At 40.2% G+C, this 26,221-nt stretch overlaps 1 protein-coding gene across 1 annotated transcript; it reads left to right on the forward strand.

The window, feature by feature from the left end:
- The first annotated feature begins 2,573 nt into the window (after window positions 1–2,573).
- On the forward strand, window positions 2,574–24,338 carry pla2g4f.2 (phospholipase A2, group IVF, tandem duplicate 2). The gene is made up of 22 exons (XM_069723015.1): window positions 2,574–2,643; window positions 6,906–6,936; window positions 7,042–7,072; window positions 8,622–8,697; window positions 9,360–9,496; window positions 10,555–10,726; window positions 10,984–11,059; window positions 11,183–11,225; window positions 12,626–12,680; window positions 12,826–12,950; window positions 13,196–13,300; window positions 14,378–14,412; window positions 14,516–14,654; window positions 16,171–16,307; window positions 16,422–16,644; window positions 16,755–16,872; window positions 17,700–17,837; window positions 17,940–18,035; window positions 18,956–19,135; window positions 19,721–19,893; window positions 20,896–21,076; window positions 23,589–24,338. The coding sequence occupies exons 1-22, from the start codon at window positions 2,598–2,600 to the stop codon at window positions 23,792–23,794; spliced, it is 2,523 nt and encodes an 840-aa protein (XP_069579116.1). The 5' UTR covers window positions 2,574–2,597; the 3' UTR covers window positions 23,795–24,338.
- Window positions 24,339–26,221: the final 1,883 nt, after the last annotated feature.

The following is a 26,221-nucleotide window of genomic DNA, read 5'->3' on the forward strand; positions in this document are numbered from 1 at the left end:
AACAGTTGAGGTGGAGATGCCGGACTGAACCCAGAGAGGGTAGAAGAGCCCTCGAAAGAGTCTCTGGAGGCGTACAGAGGGGTCTCGGACCGGAAGTCAGTTGGATCACGGGTGAGTGAGCCGAACTAAGGAGGCCGGAGGTGACAGGCAGCTAACGGCTAACAGGCAGACTTGGCAGGGAGATTACAGGGTTCAGCAGAACGACTGGCTCCAACTGGAGGTGAGGTCGAGAAAGGTTCAGTCATCTCTAAATTGTCAATGTTCAGCCACAAGCAGCCTCCTCTCCAGTCATAGATTCCCTGCAGTTGAAATGGGCTCTTTTTAATGTCAGATCCTTGACCAATAAATATTTTCTGATTAATGATCTCATAATTGATAAGAGTTTGCACTTTCTGTTCCTAGTCGAAACGTGGCCCAACAACACTATTGGTGAAGCAACTCTGATAGAGGCTTGCCCTCCTAACCATACATTTTATCAGTCAGTTAGACAAAACAAGAGAGGAGGAGGATCGCAGTGATCTTCTCCACACCGTTTGTGTGCAGTGACATCGTGATTTTACATCATTTGAATATGTTGCTCTTGAGCTGAAAGGTAAATCAACAGTACTGATCATCACAGTTTATCGGCCACCAACGTACTCAGTACTCGTTATCTCACCAGGAATCACCAGATATGACAGGTTCATTCTGAACGGAGACTTGAATATTCATGTTAATAACGAGAACGAATACAAAGCTAGAGAGCTGATGAATTTACTGGACAGCTTTGAAGTGACCCAACATGTAAAGGAAGCCGCCCACCAGCAGGGTAACAACCTGGACTTGGTGATAACAAGAGGGTTACACATGGATCAGGTTTCAGTATATCTGACCATCACTGTAGACTTTATGATGTGATTGTAACCATGCCAACGACTAAAAGGGAAATTCTGGTTCAAAAGACACTCCTTGATGAAAGTGCTGAAGCTAAATTCTCTGAGATGATGAGATCACTTGAACCATATAATCATGAGTGCTCTTTAAATTACATGTTTGAACACTTCAATAACTCTGTCGTCTGTTCTAAATACCGTTTCTCCCTTTCAGGTCAGAAAGAAGTCGACTAGTCGAATCTCCCCGTTGTTCAACAATAACAGAGTGAAAGAGATCGAGAGAAGAAAGTGAAAGAAAACTGGACTCAGTTCACTGATATTTACAAGGAGGCCATGACTTCCTATAACAGAGCAACACGTCTGGAAAGAAAGGATTACTGTTCTAAGATTATTACACCGAATGTTGGAAACTCCAGAATATTGTTGTCCACTATTGAGCAGCTACTCAACACTAGCCCCGCCCCCCTGCAGGTCTCAGCATCACGATGTGAAGAACTGGTACTGTTCTCCAGAGACAAAGCCACTTCAATCAGAGCCGGTGTTGCTGCTGATGTTAACACAGAAGAACTCCAAAAGTCTTGTAACAGATGTAACCATGGAAACACTCACCACCATCACATGAACTGAGCTTTGTCAGACCTGGGAGCAATGTTTTCCGGGGTATCAGCCCCCGGTGGAGTCTCCTAGACATATTGGTCCCAGAGGAGAGACCAGACCACAGTCAGTCAACTTACCTCCGATGAACAGCAGCCCACGGACTTCAGCTACCTCGTCCAGAACAGGGACACCGGGGGCCCCTCATGGAGCCAGACCCGGGAGGGGAGCTCGCCAGCGTCCCGTGGGGCCCGAAGAAACAACATGGAGCTGCCACCCTGTGGACAAACATTGGGGTCTGGGAAAGACCATCGTAGGGGCTTGCCAATGCGATGGAGTCCACATCCTGCAGTGTCATTGTTCAGATAATGAGTTTTTCCATACCAGCTCCAGTTGATTTTCAAAGTTTGGGCATTCTGTTTTAAAAAGGGTAAAACAAAAAAAAGAAGACATAGTGCAGCAGAGAATGATGCCGGTGAAAATCACACGTTGGCAGACGGGGACTCAGCCTGTCCAGCTTCAAGGTCCTGTTTCAGATATATTTTCTTTCAGCACCACGTAATAACCATCCCTCCTTCCCTCCCTCTCTCCATCCCTCCTTCCCTCCATCAGTCATCCCTCCCTCCTCCCTCCCTCACTCCATCCATCTTTCTCAACATACAAATATATTTACACAGATAGACTAGTTATAGATATGTAAAATATATAAAAGAGAGGGATTTGTAATTCAAACAAATAATAATTTGAGTAAATAAATAACTCCAAGGATATTATTATGACAGTTTCAATTAAAATATTTATTTTTAGGATAAGCATTCAGTTGGTCTGCTAATATCTGCCATCCCTTTTCACACTCTTTAATGATCACATTAGTTTTTCCTTTTTTGACATATTTTATCTCTATATGTCCCCATTAAAAGCTGCTGCTCACTCAGAGGAAAGAATTCTGTGCGTGTCTTCTCCATTTAACCATCAGTGACTCTGAGATCGACCTTGCGGTCTTTTGAAAACAGCTGTGAATGCACATCAATCCGGATTGGTTACACCCGCCTTAATCTAACAACACCCGCTCAACCCGGTTTGGTAACTGTATGCTCGTTTGATATGAACTGTGCTTCGCCTGGAAAGCAGATGGGAGCCAGCGGCAGCAGCCGGGTTTGGAGACTAACAGGGACAGGTAAGGGACAGGTGAGACCACACGCTGGAGACCACAACTCTAATGTTCAATGACATCAGACTAGAGTAAACTTGAGCACTCCGGTGTTTGAATGCTGACAGTTTGTGTGATGAAACTGTCAGAGGGATGATCTGCGCTCAGTGTAAGCTGTTCCACCTGTTCAGCCACCGTGTGACTGTAGAACAGATCACAAGCCTGCATGATGCGTCTCTACCGGAGGCTTTCAGGCCAAACCTGTAGGTCAAAGTGATGGCTGATGGGGCTCCAGCCACACAGCTTTTACTCACACACAAACTGCTACTGTTGTTTAGTATTGGTGCACTAAACGTGAATTCCTGTAGAACTAAAACATGTCGTAATATTTACTCAACAACTGATTAAAGAGAGCAAACAAACTTCACCCAACAACTCAACTTGACAACTTGACTTTTATCACCAAACAGAAAAAAAACGACATTTAAATCTTATAGAGATGCATAATGCACAATCTTTGATTATTACATTTAGTTGTCATGTTCTACTTTTCTTCTTAATGCTTAAAGATGTGTTCATGAGCAAACATTATACTATAACTATAACATAATATTATAACAAACATTGAATAGTGCAAATACAGTAAAAAGTTTAGTTAATTTTCATACTGTAAAGTTTAATTTGAAGAAACATTAAAAGGTCTAAAATTTTAAAAGTAAAAATCATATTTTCTCATTTTAAAAGTGATAATAACAATTTGATGAAACTATATTAACCTTACTGGCTGGAAGGGTGCCATATCACATCATACACAGACTTTTTGTAGGCTTCTTTAAATCTCTTTGTAGAAGCAGACAATTTTACTTTCATCTAATGTAATAAAAAAAAGGTTGTCTGTTTTTGTTGACTCTAAACTATTAGACGGTTTGTGGAATGCATAGAATTGCAGGGAGTTCAGTTATGACAGGAGGTTTTATGAGGGCAGCTGTGGCTCATCCAGGTAGATAAAGCAGGTTCATACATAGTTCGATCCTCACTTCCTCCTGTCACATGTCGAAGTGTTTCGCCGTGCACTGAACCCAGAGTTGCTCCTGATGGCGGACGAGCACCGTGTCCGGCAGGTTCAGCCGCCGATGTGAATGTGTGTGTCAATGAATGAATGGGAAACAGTGTAAAGGAGATAAAAGGATATACATATAAGTGTAACCAAAGCAACGTGATGAGGCTTAGCAAGGTTGGACAACGAAGCCAGGAAACTTGAACCTGGTTTTGGGCACCCCACAAGTTGTGGTAACAGAATACAGGATATTGGGGAGATGTGGATTTTGACTCAATGGACAATTTATTTATTGACACTACATAAATATATGTTCCAGCCATTTTTTACAACATGAAAGCACAGACAATAATAATTGGGTAATGCCAACTTGCCGAGATCACCAGCAACGAGGTTAAACTCAACAGACTACCTCAATACCCACCTGTCATCAGAGTGTGCAGTTGCCATCAAATACACTCACACTCATGCGCCATCACCTAAATATATATTTTTTTTAAATCACACAGTAGCACGCCAGTTTAAAGAGCACATAGTTACCACATCATGCCACCACATGCAGAGAAAGGAAAAGGTGTGTCTACAACACGTCGTCTTGTTCGTCTGGTTGGAATACTAAAGAAAAAGAGAAAGCTGTCAAACCGCTGAGGTAGAGCACACAATTTCAGAAGAACCCAAACCAAAAGCAACCTGAGCAGTTGGCACCAACGTTCCCACAGCTTAAAAAACAATTAACCGTGTCCAGTACCAGATAGGCAACCAAGCAACAGATAGCAGTACAAGAGACTACAGGCCAAACAGTTGTACAAAGTTTACGAAACACTTGCAGTTGAACTTTTTTGCCAGCACACGACGCCCCAGGCGGAGTCCAGACTTCACGGATCAGAACATCTCGAGGTGTTGGGACATCCCCCTACAGCTGACCTGAAGAACCTTTCTTCCTTGGCATTGTTTTTGCTTGTGGGTCAGATCCATCAGCTTCCTTGCTCTGTCTCCTTGGCGAGATCTTTGAGTGCCTACTTTACCTGGTCCAGATAAGTTCCATCAGGATCGATGAATGGCTTTTCCAATGAAGTTTTTGTAACCGACATCTTCTGGGCAAGTAGAAGCCTTCCAGCCTGCTTTTGTGCCGGCCACAGACAACTGATTGTACTTGTCCTTCTTCTGCTGGAAGGATGCGTTCTGACCTTCCTCCCACAGAACAGTGAGCTTGACCATCATCACTGCCCTCCCGGAGGTGTACCTCAGAACAATGTCTGACTGCAGAGAGGTTGTAGTCATGTCAGATGGGAATTTCGTCTGTTGGTCCAGGTTGACTCTCAAGTTCCACTGTAACGACAGCTCACTCCTTTCCTGATGATATCTGCTCCATCTTCCTGCCTGATGAAGTGTATCCGCCGTTGGGATGTTGGCAGGCTGGTTCTTTCTACCTCACATTTACCTAAGTCCAAAACCTCTGCCAGCACGACCCGATCGCGCCGCCATCTATTCTGGCCAATGGATCAAAGCTGAGTTGCAGCCCGAATATTTTCCAAGTCAGGGTTCTGGGCATCAGTTGTGTGGTGTCAGTTCTCCTTCAAGCACATGACATTTCTGGGACTTCTTGCTTGTGGGATCTTCCACACGTTGGTACACATCATGGCCCTGTTGGGGCTTCCCAGTTTGTCCACCTCCCCTGTTGTTGTCGGCTCACAGTTCTTATGTTGTATGTGTCGTTCTCGATTCTGGTCACTTCGAGACCACCGACTACTTAAACGTCTTCCTCGTGGTTTTGGATTATATCCTGTTAGCTGTTCTCCACCATCGCCCCTGGTCAGGCCCTTGTTTCTTCTTCCTTTGTGAGCCAGTCAGTGAGTGCCAGTTTCCAGTCCTAGTTCAACTGAGCTTCAGCCTGCCTACTCACTCCCCCACCATCCGCTCCAGTCCATCTTCAATCACCAACTACCTCCTCTCCTCCCTCATCGAGCACCTGCCCATCATCTTTCAGTTTTCAATAAATCTCTGTACTTTGCTCCGTTGTGAGCATGCTATGTTTGGATCATCTCACTTGTACTCACAAAAACGGTTTATTTTTCTGGGTTTTTCCTCATTAACAGTGCAAACTGTTAAATTTGGAGAGAAGGAAATACTGCACAATAGAAAGCATTTACTCCAGCTTTAAAGTGAGCTGTACTTAATGTAATGGAGGCAATGAGTTTGCTGCAAAGTCTTTAAGTTTTGAGTTGCATGATTTTGAGTCAAATTAAATGAAAGTGTGTAACTTATGTGTCATTAAATAATGACTACAAACCGTAATGAATGATGAGTTGAGTTAACAAATAAGAATGTGTTTGTGTACTTATTTTTTTTTTTAAGTTCTTTCAACTTAATCCAATGGAAGATATGATTGAAAACTTCCAATCAAAATATTTAAGTTCTGAAAAAAGTTGACAACAACTTGAAAGTGTTGAGGAAATCAGTTGTCTTCATTTTTTAGTTATGTTAACTTGTCAGGGTTTACAATGCAGATCTTCAATGATATGAATCAAGAAAGAAAAAGCAGGTGTTTGTTTAAGAGAACAGTGACATAAAGCTTCCTGAGGCTTCGCAATGACTGCTCCCCATCAAAAGAAGGAGATGGTATCATTCTTTCCACCTGTCTGGATGAATACACTCTGAGATGTGGTCGGGTTGATTTCTATCCTCACCCAACTAAGGAGCTCTTCCGATCCTTTCAGGAGCCAGACTGTTCAAGCTGCTGTCTACAGAGGTGTAGTGACATCATGTGACTTCAAAGGGCGGCTAGGCGCTGCCAGACTTGGATCTCAATCTTGAACACCTCCCATTCGGCCTCCGACAGCCTCCCAACCTTTTCCCTTCCTCTTCTCTGGCCTCCGACAGCCTCCAAACCTGATGATAGGGGGTTGTACTATATGTACAACAGTTTACTTAATGTGTGATGGGAGCTGGTGAAATATCACATGAATCCATGTTCATTACTTGTCATCCATTCGTGATGCTTCATGTGGGCAGAACTACAACTAAAGTCTGAGGTTCTTTTACTGAAATGTTATTAAGAAGTTAAAAGCAGCACGGGATTATTCAGTACGTTAAATGTGAAAAACTGAACGTAGAAACAGAAGCTGAGTTGACTGTGTTTTTTCACTTAAAAGAAAAGTGCAGCAATAAAAAATACTTATCTAAAATTGTACTAATAAAAAAAAATTACATTTTCTGCCCTCTTCTTTTACAGTCAAACAAAAAGTTCAGGAGCTGTTTGGAATGTAAGTGATTCACGTTTCGCTTTATACGTTTTCTTCTATTTATTTCTTTAAGGCTAAAATGCATTTTATTACCTTTGAAATAATTTCTATTTATTTTCCTTTTAGGGAGGATCCTTTAAAAGCTGTCCCACAGCAGGTAACATTTCACGGCAGACTGTGACGTGACAAATATGAAGGTATTTTGGGGTCTTTATTATGCAAGCAAAGAAAATTGTTTTATAAGCAAATTTCTTGCAATGCAATAAAAAAAAAAATATCGAGTTTGTAAGTAAAATATATATAAACTGAGGATAAAATTATTGCATTGCAAACAAATTTGCTCTCAGTTTTGTTACTTTTGGTAACAGAATTAAGAATTTTGCTTATGAAACTATACCTTTTGGCTGCAAATTGAAAACCTTTGCTCTCAAGTTAAATACCTACAAGGTGAGTTGGATGTAGTGGGCGGGGCTTACGCTGGAGACCTAGTTTCTATTGGTGGATTGACTCAGATCCACACAGCATCACTGCAGACGCACAACTCGCTGCCTGCGACAGCAGAGGACTGTGTTGAGCTCCATTAGAGGTCTGCCAACGTTACATCACTCTTTTCTGTCTTTAAATGCTTTAAAACATGACAGCACGGCTTTCACTTGGGTTTTATTTCACGTTGTCACTGCCGGTCCCGTTAGCAGTATACGTTGGTCGGCTGCCGGTACTTCCACCCGGTACCGTATGCCCCGCCCACTACATCCAAACTCAACTCGTAGATTTTTAACTTGAAACTTGAACTTGAGCAAAATTCTTAATTCTGTTACCAAAGCTAACAAAACTGGGAGCAAATTTGTTTGCAATGCAATAATTTTATTCTTAGTTTATATATTTTTACTTACAAACTTTTTTGCTTTTAAAAAATGTTTTTGCTTGCATAAAAAAGACCCAAAAATACCTTCATAACAAACAATCATTTAGATTAGAAATGAAACACAACTAATGGAATTTTTAAGTATTTATACTTGTACGAGTACTTTCAATGCAATTAACTATAAATTACATGACCAATTTCTTATAAAACGATGGCCTTAAAAATATGACTTTTTTTTTCTAGATTAAACTACTCAATAATAACATGGTGTTTACATATTAATACACTAACTAGTGTAATGACATCTTTTCTTTCTGTACTCTTGAATACATTGTTCTCACTGTCCTTCCATACAGCTATTTTTACATAGTGTTTTTACACTAGTAAAAGAAGTAAAGGATTTAATAACCCGTTTCACCTCTAACAATAACTTGTGAAGAGCTTAAAAAGTCATTATTTAAACATATACATTAAAGTGACACAAGCAAAGAACATACACAGATTAAATCTGAACAAACGGAAAACTGGATAAACTACTTCCTCTGAGCTCACTTTCAACACAGAGTCCAACTCATGTTGAGTCCTGTCACTGATGTCATGGATAGTGAGGAAACTTTCAACTGAGACATGCAATGATACAATGTTGACTTCAGTTTGGTTGTCGCATGTTTCACGTGTGTCTAGTATCCAGGTAAACATTTATAAGTCAACAGATTGTTTTTGAGACTATATATAGAGATAATAGTGTAATAATGGCCCCTCTGTGTGGATGGTAAAGTATAAGAAACATTATGTTAAAATAGATAAGTAACATCATGGGTTTCCTGTTTTGTCTCTGCAGAAGAAAGAAGCTGTCTCCTATTGGACGCTGAATGTCACCATACTGAAGGCACTATTACATCACTCTGAGGACTACTGTAAGTGCAGCGCTGCCTTTGAAGGATATTAAGGAAACCTTTTTTAGAATCATATCTAATCATGTTTTAAAAACATTAACCTGTTTTATTATTTGTATTGTTGTATTTATTATTGTAGTGGCACAGCTGTTGGTTTTGGGAGAAGCAGTCCGTTAAATTGTGATTCCCTGTAATCCTCAACTGAAATTAAAATGAGTTTCCCGTCGACCCAACATCAACCGGAGCCCAAGCTCTGCAATGTTTCCTCATCTTCAAGGAAATGTTGGCGAAAACATTAAATGTTCTTCAGGCAATTTGTGATGACCGAGCCTCTCATCATTCAAGATTTTACTGGTCTAATTTTTAATAACATAGAAAAAAAAAATCATAATATGATAATGGCAATAATCTGACTTGACGTCATCCTGATACGCTGTGTAACTGTTGCAGCTTATCCAGCAACAAACATGGCCGACCGCCGCTGTATTCTTCAGGTTTTCACCTCAGTGAGACTTTGATTGACGGTCGCGCTGATTCTCCTTCGTTCCTCTGCTGTTTTCAGTTTCATATTTTTTTGCCTGCATCATACCATCTCCCATTTTAATGTTTCTACCCAACACACAGGGAAATTGGCTCTATAATAATGAATGCATGCTAAGCTGATTTTTTTTCCCATTTTCCAGTTTCTGAAAATGACTGCTTTGTCATGTTGTCGCTCCCCACGGCGACGGCGAAGATTTGCAGCACAAAAACTGTGTCCAACAGTAAGAACCCAGAGTGGAATGAAACATTTACCATCAGGGTACCCGTCCAATTAAAAGTGAGTCCATTACTTCCTTCTTAACAACGTACATTTTTTTCAACTTGTCACAAGGGTTCAGGAGTAACGTGTGAACCATTGTGCACGAGGCCAGACTATTTTCTATTGCAGAACTGTGCCTCATGAAATCCTTCCTCATCACGACTTTATGATAAACATCCACAAAAAAAGCAAGATGAAGCTAATCTGCAGCAGCGACCGGCACTGGGAGCTCGGTACTACAGTCCGAACTAAACTTTGAGGTCTGTAAACCACGTTGACATTTAGATAGAGCAGGCTAGACAGGATCTTAATGGTCGTTAGCTTCGACCAATACTATCAATATTAACCCAAAGAGACCGGATGCACGACTGTGAGGAACCTGGGAGTTATTTTTAATCAGAATACGTCCTTTAACTCACATAATATTCATCTTTCACCTCCACAAGATTGTCAAAATTTGGAAATTCCTGTTTTAGAGCGGTGCTGAAAAACGATAGTTCATTCATTCGTTACCTCGCTGGACTGTTGTCATTAATTATTATCAAAATGTCACAATAACTCTGAAAAACAAGAGTACTGATGGGATTTATCATCCCACGTTGGTTCCTCTTCATTGGCTTCCTGTAAATCCAACACTAAAAATGTGAATTCCTTCTTCTGAACTATAAAGGTCCATCATATTTTTAGAGCTCATAATAAAATAATTTCTCAACACAGCCTTTCAAAATAAGAGTGCAGGGTGACTTGTGGTTCCAAAGGTTGAGTGGGAGGAAAAGCGTTTAACTCTTCTCCTGTGTTTCCTTCCCACCGTCGCTCATGTGCGTGCGGGTTGGGTTCCTCTTTATGATATTACAATTATTAATATTTCTGTTGTAAGAAAAGTTCCCTGTGATCACTTATTTGGTGGTTTGGCGCTATATACATGAAGATGAATTGAATTGCAGAGGTGGGAGGAAAGAAGCAAAGACCAGCAAGAGAAACTTAGAGAGCATGTTAACTCTTTCTTTAGAAATGGTATCACCAGTAGGCTCAACAAAGTTTCCAACAGCCAACGAGTCCCTCTCTTGTTTACCTAGAATATTCTGGAGATCAAGCTGTGGGATCAGGACCGTCTGAATTCAGATGACCTGATTTCCACAGTTCTGTTTGACATCCGCAGCCTCACTGTGGGGGAGAAGCTGATGAAGGTCTTCACCTTAAACTGTGAGGTAAAGTATTGTGAAACCTCAATAAGGCCAACAATTACTGGTTTGTGTTGATCTTCTGTGATGTCAGGATTCAAGTTGTGTGAAGCATTCATGAATTTATAGCTTCTTTGCAGCGACTTCTATGAGTTTGGACAGAAACGCATATGAACTGTTTTTCTTTATTGGGGTTTAGTTATCTCACAACTCCATCTGTCTTTCAGTTTGAAGGTGCGAGAGTGAAACACCATGAAGGAAATGAATCGGATATCGTGGGCATGAGAAGTCCCTGCTCTTTGTTGTGTCATATTTAAAGTACCTGACATATTCATATTCTTTTGCTGAATGTATTACAGAGAAAGGATGAACTTCAGGTAGACTTTGAGCTCCTCGAGAGGTATGAGTCTATTGCTATTACTTATGTACCATACAGTACCACACCGTACTGATGGATCTACCATTGACACATAACTTGTCCACCGATACTGCTTGAATGGCATGTTTTCTCCCCTTTTTGCAGCCAGGAAACCCCCAATGAATATGTGACTAATGGCATCCTCATGGTAAGGTTTTATCCACAGCATCGATATGAGCAGCTATAAACCGTATGTTTTACTCACTTTAGACACTGTTGATGAAGAATTGCAGGTGGAGGAAGAAAAAAAATTGTTTTTTTAAGCACTACCTGATGAACAATGAAATGTAATAACTTCCCTGAAATATTTTATTTCTAATGTTTTATTATTTACTTATTGAACTTAGAGAACAGTGGAGATCAAAGCTCTTAAAAGCTCCTAAAAGTTCCTAAAAGTTCCTAAAATACCTACCTACCTACCTACCTACCCTAAAAGGTCCTAAAAGCTGCGTATGTTTCCAGAACAGAGCGTCTGTGACTGGAATATAGAAACAAGGACTACATCAGCTGTCAAAATAAGAGCTTTAGATGCTGTTTAATTCATGTTCATTCAACACATAGACCTGCTGGATGAAACAAACAAAGAGACGTCTCTGACAACTGGACGTGTGGAGAAAACTCATTTAACATCCAGTAATATGGAATCACTTCCTTTGATCACAAACATTTAATCACATCATTTTAATGTGAAGAACACATTTCCCACAAACCCCGTCACTTCCTGTTTCTCCTCTGGTTCCAGTTTCTTTCTGATTTTCTGGTTGGAAATGAGGAGTTATTGTTGTTAATGAAGCCAGTTTTGTTTGAAAAGATTTACTTTATGTCGTGAATACTTTCAGCACAGATTCTGTTAAAGAAGTTTTTTGTGGGAATTACAAAAAAATGCAAACTCCTGCAAATATTGCTTGAAGTCTGCTTGAATCTGTGTTAATTATTGAAATCAAGATAGCGATTTGCTGGAGGGACTTCATGAACGTCCGTTATGTTCATGCTCTCTGAGGTCACACTATGCTGATGAAGCCAATCACCACCAGAGTGTACACACACACACACACACACACACACACACACACACACACACACACACACACACACACACACACACACACACACACACACACACACACACACACAGACAGACAGACAGACAGACAGACAGACAGACAGACAGACAGAGAGGGAAAGTCAGTCATCATCCCTGTGATCAGACAGAATGGGCAGCAGAGAGAAACAGGCCTTTGATCCACATAGAGAGAATAAAACATATCGTGTGTTCCTTGGTTGGTTCCAGTTTCCTCCAGGAATCTGTAAGTCTCAGCCGCCATGACACCTCCAGTGATGTGGATGAAGTTGTGGAGTGGAGGAGGCAGAAAGTTCCCGCTCTTTACATTATTTGCTTTAGAAATGAAAAAGCACGATTAAAGTCCCAGCTTTACTTTCCGCGCTCTGCTGCTGAAGGTTTCTGGACGACAGACATATTTTGAGAAATCCTTTCTAATGTCAGTGGGTTGAGCATAATGAAAGTCTTTTTCTCTCGGTGTCCTCCAGGCCGCCCCGTTAGCTGTTTTGGACATCAGCGTTGACGAGCAGCTGAGCAGTGGTTGTACGTTGTTAGCTCTCTGTGCTCGACAGCTTCTATTTAGCTGTCATATGAAATGTCTACTTTTTAAACACATTCACATTATAATAATAGATATTTTCTGTTAAACAATAAATGCCATGTGACATTATCTCTATTTTTCCACCAGGTATTGAGGGAAAGGTGCTGAAAGTGAGAGGTGCCTTTCAGGAAAACCAAACGATAAATTCACAGGAAAGTCAGAAACTGAGTTTCTACATCAACAGAGACTTGGAGACAGAACTCGGACTGGCAGTGAGTTTGACCTTCTGCAGAATCACAGAACATTTCTGGAGCCTGCCTGTATTTGGCCCTTCATTTATTTGGAAATGCAAAGAAGAAAAGAATGAATTGCAGGAATAGCAGTCGGTCTGTTTTAGTGGTAACTGATGAGAAGAGCAACTTTAAGTCACTTTATAGAAGCTATTTTAACGTATTTTTACCACCACATTAAAAGTCCAGTCCAACGTGACATGTTATTTCTCTCTTGTGTCTGCTAGCCTCATGATGATGAACCTTCCTCTGCTGTTCCTATGGAAACGTCCATCTCGCTCCCGCCACTATCAGCCATTAACACACACACAGTCTTCCTCGGTGTTGATGAGGTAAGAACTCATCGCAGGTATAAAGATTAGGCTACAGTTGTCTATATGTTTCTGTGAACTTTATCAAAATGTCACAATGGAATAGATTGTAAATCTGATGGACTCGTGACGATTGAAGACAGGAAAAGATTCAGTTATGGATCATTTTTCAAAGCCAGAAACATACTGGCTGACATCAGTCTTATGATGCATGTATCTCCCAAGGTGGACATGTTTATATTTAACTGTTAGAAAAACCTGACAAATTGCATATGTCACTGTCCAGCTGACATATATACAATAATTACTGTACTATATTACAAACACTCGAGATGACGCTTTAATCACTCAAATAACTTTTTTTTTTACTCGATGGAAAAGCTTTAGTGTTTTCTCCCACTGGAGCCCGTCTGCACGTTCCCACTCAGCCCATAAACTTTACATTGAGATGATGTCATGCAAGTAAAAACACATTTTCTGTTTTTAATCAGGTTAAAAATTTAATATACAAAGAGTGAAATTTGACCTTTCAATTTCAATTTCATATTTTTTGTCAAGTTTGGTTTCTCTATAATATTTGGAGGTTTTGACCATTTCTGTCTCTGTGCATGTTACTCTTTTAACTTTGAGAAGTCTTCCTCGTATGACTGCTGCTACATGCGGTGGTTCAAAACCAGGTTCCTCCCGTCCACATGCTAAAGTGTGAAGTTTTTCCCGATGTCACAACTTGCATGGCAGCTCTGTCTATATGCTCATTACATCATCACAATGTAAAGTCTACGGACTGAGCAGGACACCGAGAGAATCACTAATGCACCCGAAAGATAGAAACCTTTTGACTCTAACGCCAGGTCAGCATTTTTTATTGAAGTGAGCGAGTTCCATCTTTGCGACTGGATCCAGTTCTTCTTTAAACCTCCATGAATTCACTCTGAGCCAACATCTCCATCTGAACGTGGAATTATAATGATAGGAATTTAAAAAGAATAATATCTACTTGCTGAACAGGTGTCTTGCAGAGACGCATCAACGAAAGCAGGGATGATTTTTAGAAGGTTTTCTATTAGTGCATAATAATGTGGCATTTTGCCATTACAGGAGAAACTGGCTTTAGACCTGGAAACACGTGAAAGGTAAGTTGATTCTTACTTAACAAGTTTGAGGAACTATGAGCAGCTGTACTGTATATGTGTGTACATTTTTTTACCATGATACCTTTGCTTTGTAAATATATAGCAAGGAGGAAGATCTTTCAGTTCGCCTTGGCTGTGACATCCCTCCACAAGAGAAAGAGTACCTGAAGAAGAGGTCGGTCATTGTTGCACCGGCTCTGGAGAAGATTTTAGGCCTCAGCTGTCCACTTGAATCTGGGAAGGTACATTGTTACTATTTGAAACTATAAATTAAGGATACAACATGTTTTTTTTTTCTTTCTTTCACTCCAATATGTTTTAGTTTTGTTAAGCAATCTGTGAGACTTCAGAAATTCTGTGGTGCTCAAACTACCAAACTGAGAATTGTTTTAGAGTGAACCAAAAATTGCTTTAAGTAGAAGAGCCACCTAAATTTTGTGGCACTAATATTTTCTTCAGAGCCCAAAGTAGGTAGCCTGGTGCGAACCACGGCCATTGTCACTATAAGATAAAGAAATGTGATAAGACTTCATTAATCTAGCAGTGGGGAACTGTAGTTGAAGAATACAGGTAGGAAAGAGAAGTACACTGAAACAAAAAAATTATAGATGTAATTAAAACTGCAAGCAGTGACATGCACGTTGCGGTCGGGGTCGCAGACGTGCAGCATGCGAGGATCCACATATTCCTGCTTGCAGCTGGGGTCGAACCCGTGTCTTCATGAGGTGGTTTCCAGCGTCGTAGACTGCTGGACTGTCTTCAGCACTGGTAGAGGTGTTGCGGCAGGAGAAAGAGTTTCACAGAGTTCACTCAGAGCTTCCAGAGACTCAGCCGACAGTCTGGTTAACTCAACAGGTAAAAGATTCTACTTCACCAAGGTTGATATTAAAGGTTCAGATTCCACCTGTTGATGCTGATTCAACTTTTGAAGAAATTGAAACGTTTGGAGAAATTGAAAAAGTTTTGCATTCACAACACATTACAGGAAGATATTTAATATCACTGCAGACCCCCTTGAAAACACATATATCTACTATCCAAAGAATGTCTACGGCAATTTTGGTCCATTTAAATGAATATTTATGGACGGTGGAGTTATAGGTTGCAGTGAGCCAAAGATTTAAAAAAAGACTTAAAAACAAAACTCGTCATTTTTTGAACGACATGCTATGACTTATGGGTCACTTTTTGGCCGCCACGGGCACACCAATCGACGAAAACATATTATTTTGATAATTTTCAATTCCAAACATGTTAAGAGTGCACAGACTCAATTTCAAGTCGGTCCAACATGTGTGAATCGCCAAAAGTGGCGACTAAATTCAAAATGGAGGACTTCTTGTTGAGTTGACGTAATGGTGGATTGGAACTTTTTTGTTCATCTCTGTGTGATACACGCGTTCACCGAACCTCGTGCTTGTAGGTAAATGTAGCCGCCGTGTAGGGGGCGCTAGCGAGCCATTTGGCCACACCCACTCGCAACTCCACTAAAATAAAAAAAAATTCGCCAGGAGAGATTTTTGGATCAACTTTCATGAGATTTTGAACATGATAAAGCCTCCAAAAATGCATTTAAACTTTCAGGATAAAAAGAATAATAATTTTATGAATAACAATAGGACTTTCGCACCTTCGGTGCTCGGGCCCTAATAAACAAGGAAAGAAAGTCCTCAATGTGTTACCAGCGTGTGAATACACCAACAAACACATCCACAGGTTTAAAAAGGTTTGTGCCCCCCCGCTGGTTTCTGTGTCCAGGTGCCAAACATAGCCGTGGTGGTTTCAGGAGGAGGATCCAGGGCCATGACGGGCCTGCTGGGCAGTCTGAGGGCCCTGAAGGACATCGGGGTCCTCGATGCTACCACTTACATCACCGGTGTCTCTGGATCCACCTGGTGAGAACAACATCACGCTCCACATGTCTGAATCACCTCCACCTTCATTTGAGGAGCACTTCTCTGCGTTGCAAAATGAATGAAGATGAATGTGTTGCTTGCTGCTGTGAACAGGACGATGACGGCTCTGTATCAGGAGGCCCGCTGGTCACAACAGGACATAAACACCTTCATCTCGGCAGCGAGGGAGCAGCTCACCAAGAGCATGCTCAGCCTCCTGTCCCCTGACAAACTGCTCTATTACAAGCAAGAAATGTCACAGAAAGAGGACGAGGGTCACTTGGTGTCTCTCGTCGATATGTTCGGCCTGATCTTTGAGCAGCTCGCCTTCGGGAAGGTCAGCAGCTCAACACCGATTTTCACAGAATTTCTTTAAAGCTGAAAATTCAGGAGAAAATAACTGAAATCCTTCAGATAATAATATTCATTATGTGTTTCAAATTGCAGAAAGTCACCAGTACCCTGTCTGAGCAGCAGATGGCAGTGAGTGAGGGTCAGAACCCGTTCCCCATATACACGGCCGTGAATGTGAAGGAGGAGATAAACGGCTGTCAGACTGAAGCTGGTAAATATCCTGGGAACGTTTCATTAGTTTTATGTTTTCATCATTTTAATAGCTGAAACTTCACATGAATTAATTTTACTTTGTGGTGATATTTTGTGTGCTGAGGGGATAAAAAACAGATCATATAGATCGATAGCTGAACTATTTTAAACCAATATGTCAGTAAGTTGAAAGCTATTCAATATTTTGCAACAGGAATGAATGTACAGATGTTTACAACTATGCGATTCTTCAAAGATGTAAGAAACTGCAACACTGTCGTGTTAAATGATGAGTTAAGGATTAAATTTAAAGGGTATTTACACTCCAAAAAGTTGGACTTCTAAATGAAATCGTTAAGCTTGACTCCGGTGCAGCTTGAATCGTGTTACAATCATATTCTGAACATTTTCTTTCTAAAGTTACAACATGGAAGATCTGTTCTAATAAGCAATAATTGGAGCTGTGATTTTGGACCTTACTTCCTCCAGATCCAAACCGTGTTGCAACGTGTGATGTCGGTCAGTTGGCAGTTTAAAAGCCTGCTGAAGAGCTCCTGCTTCGTTAGCTCCGCCTCCCGTCTACTGAGTGATGGAAAACACGTCACTAATTTAATTTATTTCAAGGAAAATCTTTGAGATTAGTTTGCATTAATGTAAAATAGTTTGTTGATAGTACGACAGTAACCAGAAGTTAAGTGAAGTGGAATCTATTTAAATGTAACTACAATATCATTAAACATCCTTATTGATGCCAAATGGCCACAAGAAGCCACGCCCCCAATAAACGATCCCTGAAAAATGAAAGCTGTGATGGAATGATTGACTGTGTTCTCCTTCTGCTGACAGAGTGGTGTGAGTTTACCCCCTATGAGGTGGGCCTTCAAAAATACGGGGCATATGTCCGGACCGAGGACTTTGGAAATAAGTTCTTCCTCGGTCATATCATCAAGAAGCTCCCAGAAGTCCGCATCCCTTTTCTGATCGGTGAGAACATGACCACTCTCTCTCTGGAAAATGTTTACATCCTGTTGGACAAAACCAGTGTATGATCCTAAAATCTTGTTATTGTCCTGTAAACCTTGTCAGGGATCTGGAGCAGCATCTTCTCGATGACTGTGGCCCAGCTGTGGAAGCATGTTACAGGTCTTCATGCTCCCTGGAAGCCGGATGTCAGCGAGATCGGTACATATACTTTATTTAGACCATGCACATTAAGATTTAAACAATACATCATGTTTCAAGTCAAAACAATCATTTACTTACAAGAAAATTGTTTAGGAATATTTATTTTTGTCACCGATCGTGTGATTTGTAAGTTTGGTACTTACAGGCAGCACGACATCAGAGATGTGATTGGTGCAATATTTGTTTGAAACAGGCATCAGAAGCGCTTCATAAGTAGTTTATTGACCTGTGTGAGCTTCTGCCTGGATGTGGTTGTAAAGCTGGTAGTGACAAGATGGTGCCTCTAGTTAGACTGTATATGGATATGAGAGCGATGAGACTTCTGTACTACAGCGAGATGAAAGGAACGAGTTGAATAATGTCGGAGCTCAAAGAAGCTCGCCATGTACCCATAAATATCATGAAAAAGTTGGGACGCTGTGTAATGTGAATAAAACAAAATGCAATGATTTGCAAGTCACATAAAAACATATTTAATTGAAAACAGACCAAAGACAACAAAATAAGTGTTGAAACTTTTTTTTATTAAAAATATCTCCTCTTTTTGAATTTGGTGCGAGCAACATGTCTCCAAAAGGTTGGTGCAGGGTCAACAAAAGACTGGAAAAGTTGTGGAACGCTAAAAAAACAAACACCTGGTGCAACATTTTACAACTAATGGGGTTAAAAGGCATTTATTCCACAAATATAACAAATATAACAAACAACATAATCATCCGCTTATCCAATTTTAAAAAATAGATACATAAACACAACTTCTGAACCATTATGGTTTCATTTTTTTCTCACACAAAAAGTGGCAAGAAATAAAAAAAGCTTTCTTGCAATAAAGAATTATTATAGTCCAACAAATGACATACAAAATCTGAATTTAGTGAATTCAGTACGTGTCATTGAGATGTCGTCTTTCTCTGCAGAAGTCGATTGTGGACCTTCGCCTGCGGACATGCAGATCCTGACCCCACTGCCCAAAAGTGACGCTTTGTTGACTGACTTCTTCACGGATCGTCCTGTCATTGCTGAGATCTACAATTTCATACACGGTCTCTTCTTGCGCTGGAACTACAGTGAAAACAGCAACTTCAATGGCTGGAAAGGTAGGATCAGAAACCCATGCTGACACGGACACTTTTCTTTTCCTGAAAAACAAAGAGAAGGAGTAACTCCACCGCAGACATTTAATAACTTCTATTTATTACATGAAACCATAAAATAACACAGGATCTGTTATTTTACCAGCAGTGCTGGTGTCACTGAAGTGTTTCTGCTCCTCTGTAGTCTGTACGGATGTTTTCACTGGAAGAGCAGCTGTTTGAATATTTGTGCGTCACTTTTTATTTCTGCATTCGAATAAAAATCAGCTCAATTAAATTTAGTTTACATGGTACAATATCGAAAATCACAAAATTGCTTTACGATGTGTCCAAAATGCAGCATTCTGTGTCCTTTTTCACACCGTCAATCTGAAAAAGGAAAAAAATGCAGAAAAACAAACAAGTGAGGAGGAATCCCTCATCGGGCAGTACAGCCAATAGATGCAACACTAATGTATATATATATATATATATATTAAAATATAGATGCATAAAATGCATCAAAATGATAAAAAGTACACATGTGAAGAATATGATTGTTGCATCCTCACCATCCATCCCATCATGTGTTGGTGATCTTCTCCTCAGAAACACACCAAGACGGCTTCCCAAACAAACTGACACCCAGCGACGCCACTCTGCGCCTGATGGACTCCGGCCTGGACATCAACATGGGCTGTCCACCAGTGCTGCGTCCCGAGAGAGACGTGGATGTGATCATATCTCTGAGTTACTCATGGAACCCACAGAACTTCTTCAAGGTGAATAAAATAAGCAGCTCTTGCAGAGTAAACAGTATTCTGAATGTGTTTCATTATTTTTAAAGATATCTTCGGGCATATTTAATAACATGAAAATGCTCTGATTTGAATAACAACTTTTTGTTAGTGTGATCTCCGTTTCCATGGCAACACACGGGTATGACTAACAACTGGAAAACAATCAGTAGACTCGCATGCAATGTTTCCTACTCCAGGAAGTAGTCGGACCCCTAGCAACCACCTAGCAACAGAGAGGATTTCTAGTCACCAACTGAATAAATACAGACCATAGAAACACTAAACTGATCAGCTAGTTCAGTCTGAATGGAACAAAGATATCTGATGAACAAAGATATCTGACGAACAAAGATATCTGACGAACAAAGATATCTGATGAACAAAGATCGCTCCGAGCACCCGTACCGTAACACCACGGATAGTCACGCACTTACAATCCTAGAGGAGGCTAACTGGACCGGTTTGGTTTGAACACATGACACGGAGCTAAAATGTTAAAAACACATGAGAACATGGATATCTTTGTTCATCAGATATCTTTGTTCATCAGATATCTTTGTTCATCAGATATCAAAAAGGACCAAAAGAGACCCGACTTCACTAAATGGGTCATTTAATAGAACTATAACAAGTAGAAACTACATTATATTACATATTATATGAAATTCTATTCTAATTCTATTTTCCCATTGAGGAGGTGGAGTGATATTTCTAATGATGAGCAGGATGTGATGTCATCATGATTTGTTCCAGATGTTCAGTTGACCAATCAGATTTGGGGCGGAGCTACTTGTATAATACCATATATTACCTTTATTTATAGACACTGTATTCAAGAGGATCCAATGTGTGCTCGTCCAATTAAGTCAACAAAATTCAACAATTTTCATGGAATATACTTATTTTTTCACGATTCCATATGATTCTGTAAAACACTTGTTTAAGTGTGTGGAGGCGTTAACATTTCTCTGTTTCATCTTTCAGGTCCTAGAGAAAACCGTTGCATACTGTAAAGACCATGACATCCCCTTCCCCAGCACTAATTTTGCCAGTCTGGAGCCTCAGAAAGAGATGTACATCTTAGAGGATGAGGAGAATCCCAAGGCCCCCATTGTGATTCATTTCCCACTTGTGAACGACACATACAAAGACTTCAAACGTCCCGGTAAGCCCCTTCAAAAGGTTTGCGCTGGGTTTTTAACCTCATTACGCAGTCAAAACCTGTTTAAACTGTGGTCAGTTTGTATTCTCTGTGGACTTTTGTTGGTTAGTAAAGTAAAATAAAAAGACAGAACAATCCAACGGTGAAATCCCCAGTTAAAGATTCCTCCTTTTCCTTCTTTATCTGCCTGTTTGACACTCCTCTTAACAAATGATTGATTTCATAATGCAGTGACCGTTCAAACTAATCCTTACCCTGGTTGAATTTTGCCTTTTGTCATCATATGTTACCATATTTTATCCCTCTATAGTTGCCGTATAGAAAGTTCACCTGCTTGCACTGGGGTGTTTGAGAAAACGAGCCCAGAACGAAGGCTGCATGAGGCCGACTGGTGGACGAGTAGTTCAGATTAGAGATGCTGCACTGATCACGTCATTAAAACCACCGACAGGTGATGCATCCGGTGATAAAGCTTCACTCCATCCGGGTTGTAAAGTTCAGTCTTGAGGAGCTGATTTATTTGAGCCCTTTTGGAGCCTTTGGTGCTGTTGAACACTGATGGGTTTTACTGAGTGGTGTTCTTAATATTTTGTCCCGCATTGGGTTGACAGAATATTAGGAACACCTGTGAGTATAACCAGCACAGAATACAGTCTCAAATATTACAAATTAAATATATCAATACTTCTGTCAAGAGTGAACAACAACTGAACTTTATAATCCTGATGAAAGGAGGATTTATGGTTGGCTGTGGTATAGTACTTTATGAATGGTTTCTATGTTGTGCCAGCTAGAAAAAAATAATAATAACAATAAACTTTATTTGTATAGCACTTTTCTAAACTTCAGTTACAAAGTGCTTCACATAAAATAAGCCATTAAAACAAAACAACAAGTGAATTCTAAGAAGTCTTAACCACACAATGATCATGTAAAACAATCATAAAAACAAATTCAGGGTATAAAAGAAATAAGAATTGACCACTAAAGTCAACTAAAGGTTGTCCAATAAAAGTCTGTTTTAAGAAGAGACTTAAAAGATGTCACTGACTCTCATTTCCTCAGGCAGCTCGTTCCAGAACTTGGAGGCTCTGACTGAAAACGCTTCGTCAACTTTAGTTTTAAGGCGTGTCTCCGGAACAGATAAAGGTTTTTTGTCTGAGGATCTCAGACTAACGGGCAGACTTGTATGGGACAATCAGGTCAGCTGAATAGGAAGGAGAGGCCATAAAGTGTCTTTAAAGTCAACAGTAAAATCTTAAACTCAATTCTAAAACCTACTGGGAGCTTCAGGAGGCTGAAACGGGGCAATGTGGTCCCTTTTCCTGGTTTTAGTTCAAAGTCTGGCAGCTGAGTTGTGGACAGTTTGAAGTCGACTGATGGATTTTTGATTGAAGCAGGTGAAGAGTCTGTTGCAGTAGTTAGAAATGATGCTCTAGTAATGTTTTACCTTCTTAAAGTTATGATAACAGTCTAAAAACATTCTAAACATGTATAAAATGTTGGCACAAAACATTTGTACAATGTATGTTATCAAACCCGAAAATTCTGAGAGCATTAAAAGAAAATCCGGCTACTGAAAACAATTTAAGAATGTTCCGTAGGTTTCTGACAAGGTTCTGAAAAACATTTTCGGTATAGATAACACAAAATACAGAAACCTTTCCTGACCAAAGGCAGTGGGTTAACAGCAAGGTGAGGATGCAGCCTTCAGACACGACATCCCGACAGTTGGCCTGTTTCAGACGTGAACGAAGCAGCGACTGGAGGTCCATCTCTTGGCCGAGTGAGGAAACAACCTGCTCGGGACAAAGTACAAAACAGGAAAAGCTTCAAGTTTCTACAAGTCAGGGCCCAATTTTCATCCACCCGGCGGGTGCCGGTGATCCAACGGGTTTGGTATTTTGGTGGACACAGATCAGCCGACTTTAATCATGTGTTGCAGTGTTTTGTCAGTTGAATAAGAGCGCTACTTGTTTTCGTTGTACAACTCCAACACCTCAACACCTGCGGCGGCGAGGCGTGCTGGCGCACCTGGACGTGGGACACTTTATACTTTTATTTCCACCAGAGAAGAGTTTTTTTCATCTTCTGTTACAGTCTCTGTGGATGAGGAGGGACGAGTTGTAGAGGTCAAGAAAGATCCCGAGCTGCATGAGCTACAAAAGCTTTTAAAAAAAAACAATTTCCAACTCATCCTTCGTTTCGTTCTTCTCATGTGTGGTTTTCACGCATTGCTGCAAAGTAAACCTCTCCAAACAAATTCACTCCACCAACAAAAAAGAACTCCTCATTCAAGCTGAAAACACAGACGCTGCAGTTATGTCTTGTTGGTGGAGGAAGTTTTGTTTGGAAAGGTGTGATGTCCTCAGCAGGGTGATACAACAGCTGTGACTAAAGCCGTCTCTCTGATGCTTCTTTTCTTTTCACATGGCCTCACCTATTGTTTTCATGTTTCTGCTGAAAAGTGTTTTGTTTCATCTAATCGTATTATTATTATCATATGAATTTACAGGTGTGAAACGTGAAACTGAGGAGGAAATAAAAGCCGGGAAGGTGGACGTGAGCAGCAGCGACTCTCCGTACACCACCAGCAACCTCACCTACTCTGAAGAGGACTACGACGCGCTGGTGGATTTGACCACGTACAATATTTTAAACAACAAGGAGAGCATCTACAAAGTCCTCCACAAGGGCCTGCTGAGGAAGACGTCCATGTGAAGAGCTAGAAGAAATACCGCTCCTTCTCAGTTTTTGAGTGAACATTTGGTCCTTTGGAGCCAACGTTATGGTTTGCATCTCTAAAATCAGTGGAAGTGCTAATCAATGCTGTTATTAAATTTGTCATTAATTTGATTGATTTTATAAAAGATGTTTCTTACTTTGACATATCAAATAATATCAATGCAACAAGTGAATCACATTGTATGAGCCACACTGTCAACCATATCAAAGTACAATGTGAAAACAAAATGCAAATGAGTCACATCATTTTGACTAAAATGAACTTTTTCTTTTGTTTTTCCATCTATCTGCCTGGAATTGTTTCTTTCTTTCATCATAGTATAATATGACCCAAGGGGGATGCCTAATTAAATTTCATGTACTGTACACAGTCTATACAGTACATCATAATTAATACAAATGATTGATTTATATTGATGCTGTTTAATCAGTGAAAATGAATATAATAGAGCGTGGTCTGATGGTGTTTCTCATGTATTTTAATTAAACAGATGAAATCAGTGATATCTCAATAAAGTGTGATGGCTTAAATTCAGTTGATTAATTGCAGAGTCTGTTGGTGAGAACACAGAAAGACTTTCAACATCCCCAGATGAGTTTTAATCACCTCTGTATCTGTTCACCTACAGCACAATCATCAGCTGCATGTAAACAGTTATTACATAGTTTAAAATACACCGTTTCTTCTCTTCCTGCTTTAAACTGTCAATATCCTACATTTGTTAAGTCTTTACAGTTTACTGTGAATGGTTCCAAAATCAAACAATATTTCCAGTAATGTGCAGTTCTGCAGTCAGAAAAGTGTTTCGTGATCAGAGATGTCAGGAAAACGTGCTTTGAAGAAAAGATTCTCAGAAAGTAAAACACGTTCATTCATGAGTCGGATGAGCTGCAAACAACCGAAGTAAACTTTGGGTTGAACTCCTGTCGGCAAGGAGCAGAAATACAGGCTGCAGTGGGCACAGACCACAGACTGGATATTTAACTACAGACTGGATATAAAACTACAGACTGGATATAAAACTACAAACTGGATATAAAACTACAGACTGGTTATAAAACCACAGACTGGATATAAAACTACAGACTGGATATAAAACTACAAACTGGATATAAAACCACAGACTGGATGTAAAACTACAGACTGGTTATAAAACTACAGACTGGATATAAAACTACAGACTGGATATAACATTACAGACTGGATATAAAACCACAGACTGGATATAAAATTACAGACTGGATATAAAACTACAGACTGGATATAAAACTACAGACTGGATATAAAACCACAGACTGGATATAAAACTACAGACTAGATATAAAACTACAGACTGGGTATAAAATTACAGACTGGATATAAAACTACAAACTGGATATAAAACTACAGACTGGACATAAAAGTGTTCGTAGCTTCAGGTCTGTAAAATGGTTCTGATCCAGAAGTGTCTTCAGCTGCAATACCAGCGAGTGCCACTAGAGGTCAGCTCCAAAAAGCCTCCGGCTCCATAGACTCCCATTCAACTTCTCTCATCAAATCCAAAGTGAATAAAATGTGTCCATCAGTTCTCTCGGTGTTGTTAGCTAAAGTCACTCCTTCTTATTAGTTTTCTGGAGGTCCATCTGAAAATAATCCCTCATTCATTAGAAAAGAAGATTCAAGAAGACCTGTTTTGGGGGGCGTGTCTGTTTGATTGACAGGCCTGTGGTGCAGTCAGGTTACAGCTATCGGTGGGCGGGACGTAGTATCGTCAGGTTTCCAATCAGATCAGTCAGATCCATCGTGTGTACCTTTATTGTACCTTTAACTACGTGGTTATAATTGGCTATGAGGTCTTTGTACTATTGACAATGGATATGAAACTACGTGGATTTCCAACGTTGCTCTACTCTACGGGAATTACAGCTAAGAGAACGGATGGTGTCATTGATCCATGGAGATGAATTCATGGAGGGAACCAGTCTCATTTTCCTCGGAGCCATTTTATCCAAAATGGCCAAACAATGTGTTGAAAGAGTTGACAAGCTGTCAACATCAACGTGAGGAGATAAAACAAAAGACAGTCTACTTAGTTTCTCTCTTTAGTTCCTCCAGGTGTCTATACTTCTCAAGTTTTTGATGTGCTTCCTCGAGGTCTTTATTCTTCTCCTCCCGGCCCTCCTTTGCCTCCTTCTGTTCTTCTTTTGCCTCCAGCAGTTATTTTACCTTATAAGAGCTCAATAGGAAAGAAAAAGGTGGAAGAGCTTGAAAAGGAAGTAAATGAGGAGGAGGCGCTAAAAAAAAGAGCAAGACGATTTCGAAAAGCATAAGAGCAGAAGCAGTTCAAGCACCTCCGGACTCTCTTTACTTTCTTTTTGAGCTCTTCCTTTGATATTAAACTAGTCTTTTCATACTTTATTTGA

Source organism: Brachyistius frenatus, unplaced genomic scaffold (assembly GCF_029030835.1).
Source record: "Brachyistius frenatus isolate BFR_SWC_R1_liver_20210118 unplaced genomic scaffold, ASM2903083v1 Contig_313, whole genome shotgun sequence".
NCBI lineage: Eukaryota > Metazoa > Chordata > Actinopteri > Embiotocidae > Brachyistius > Brachyistius frenatus.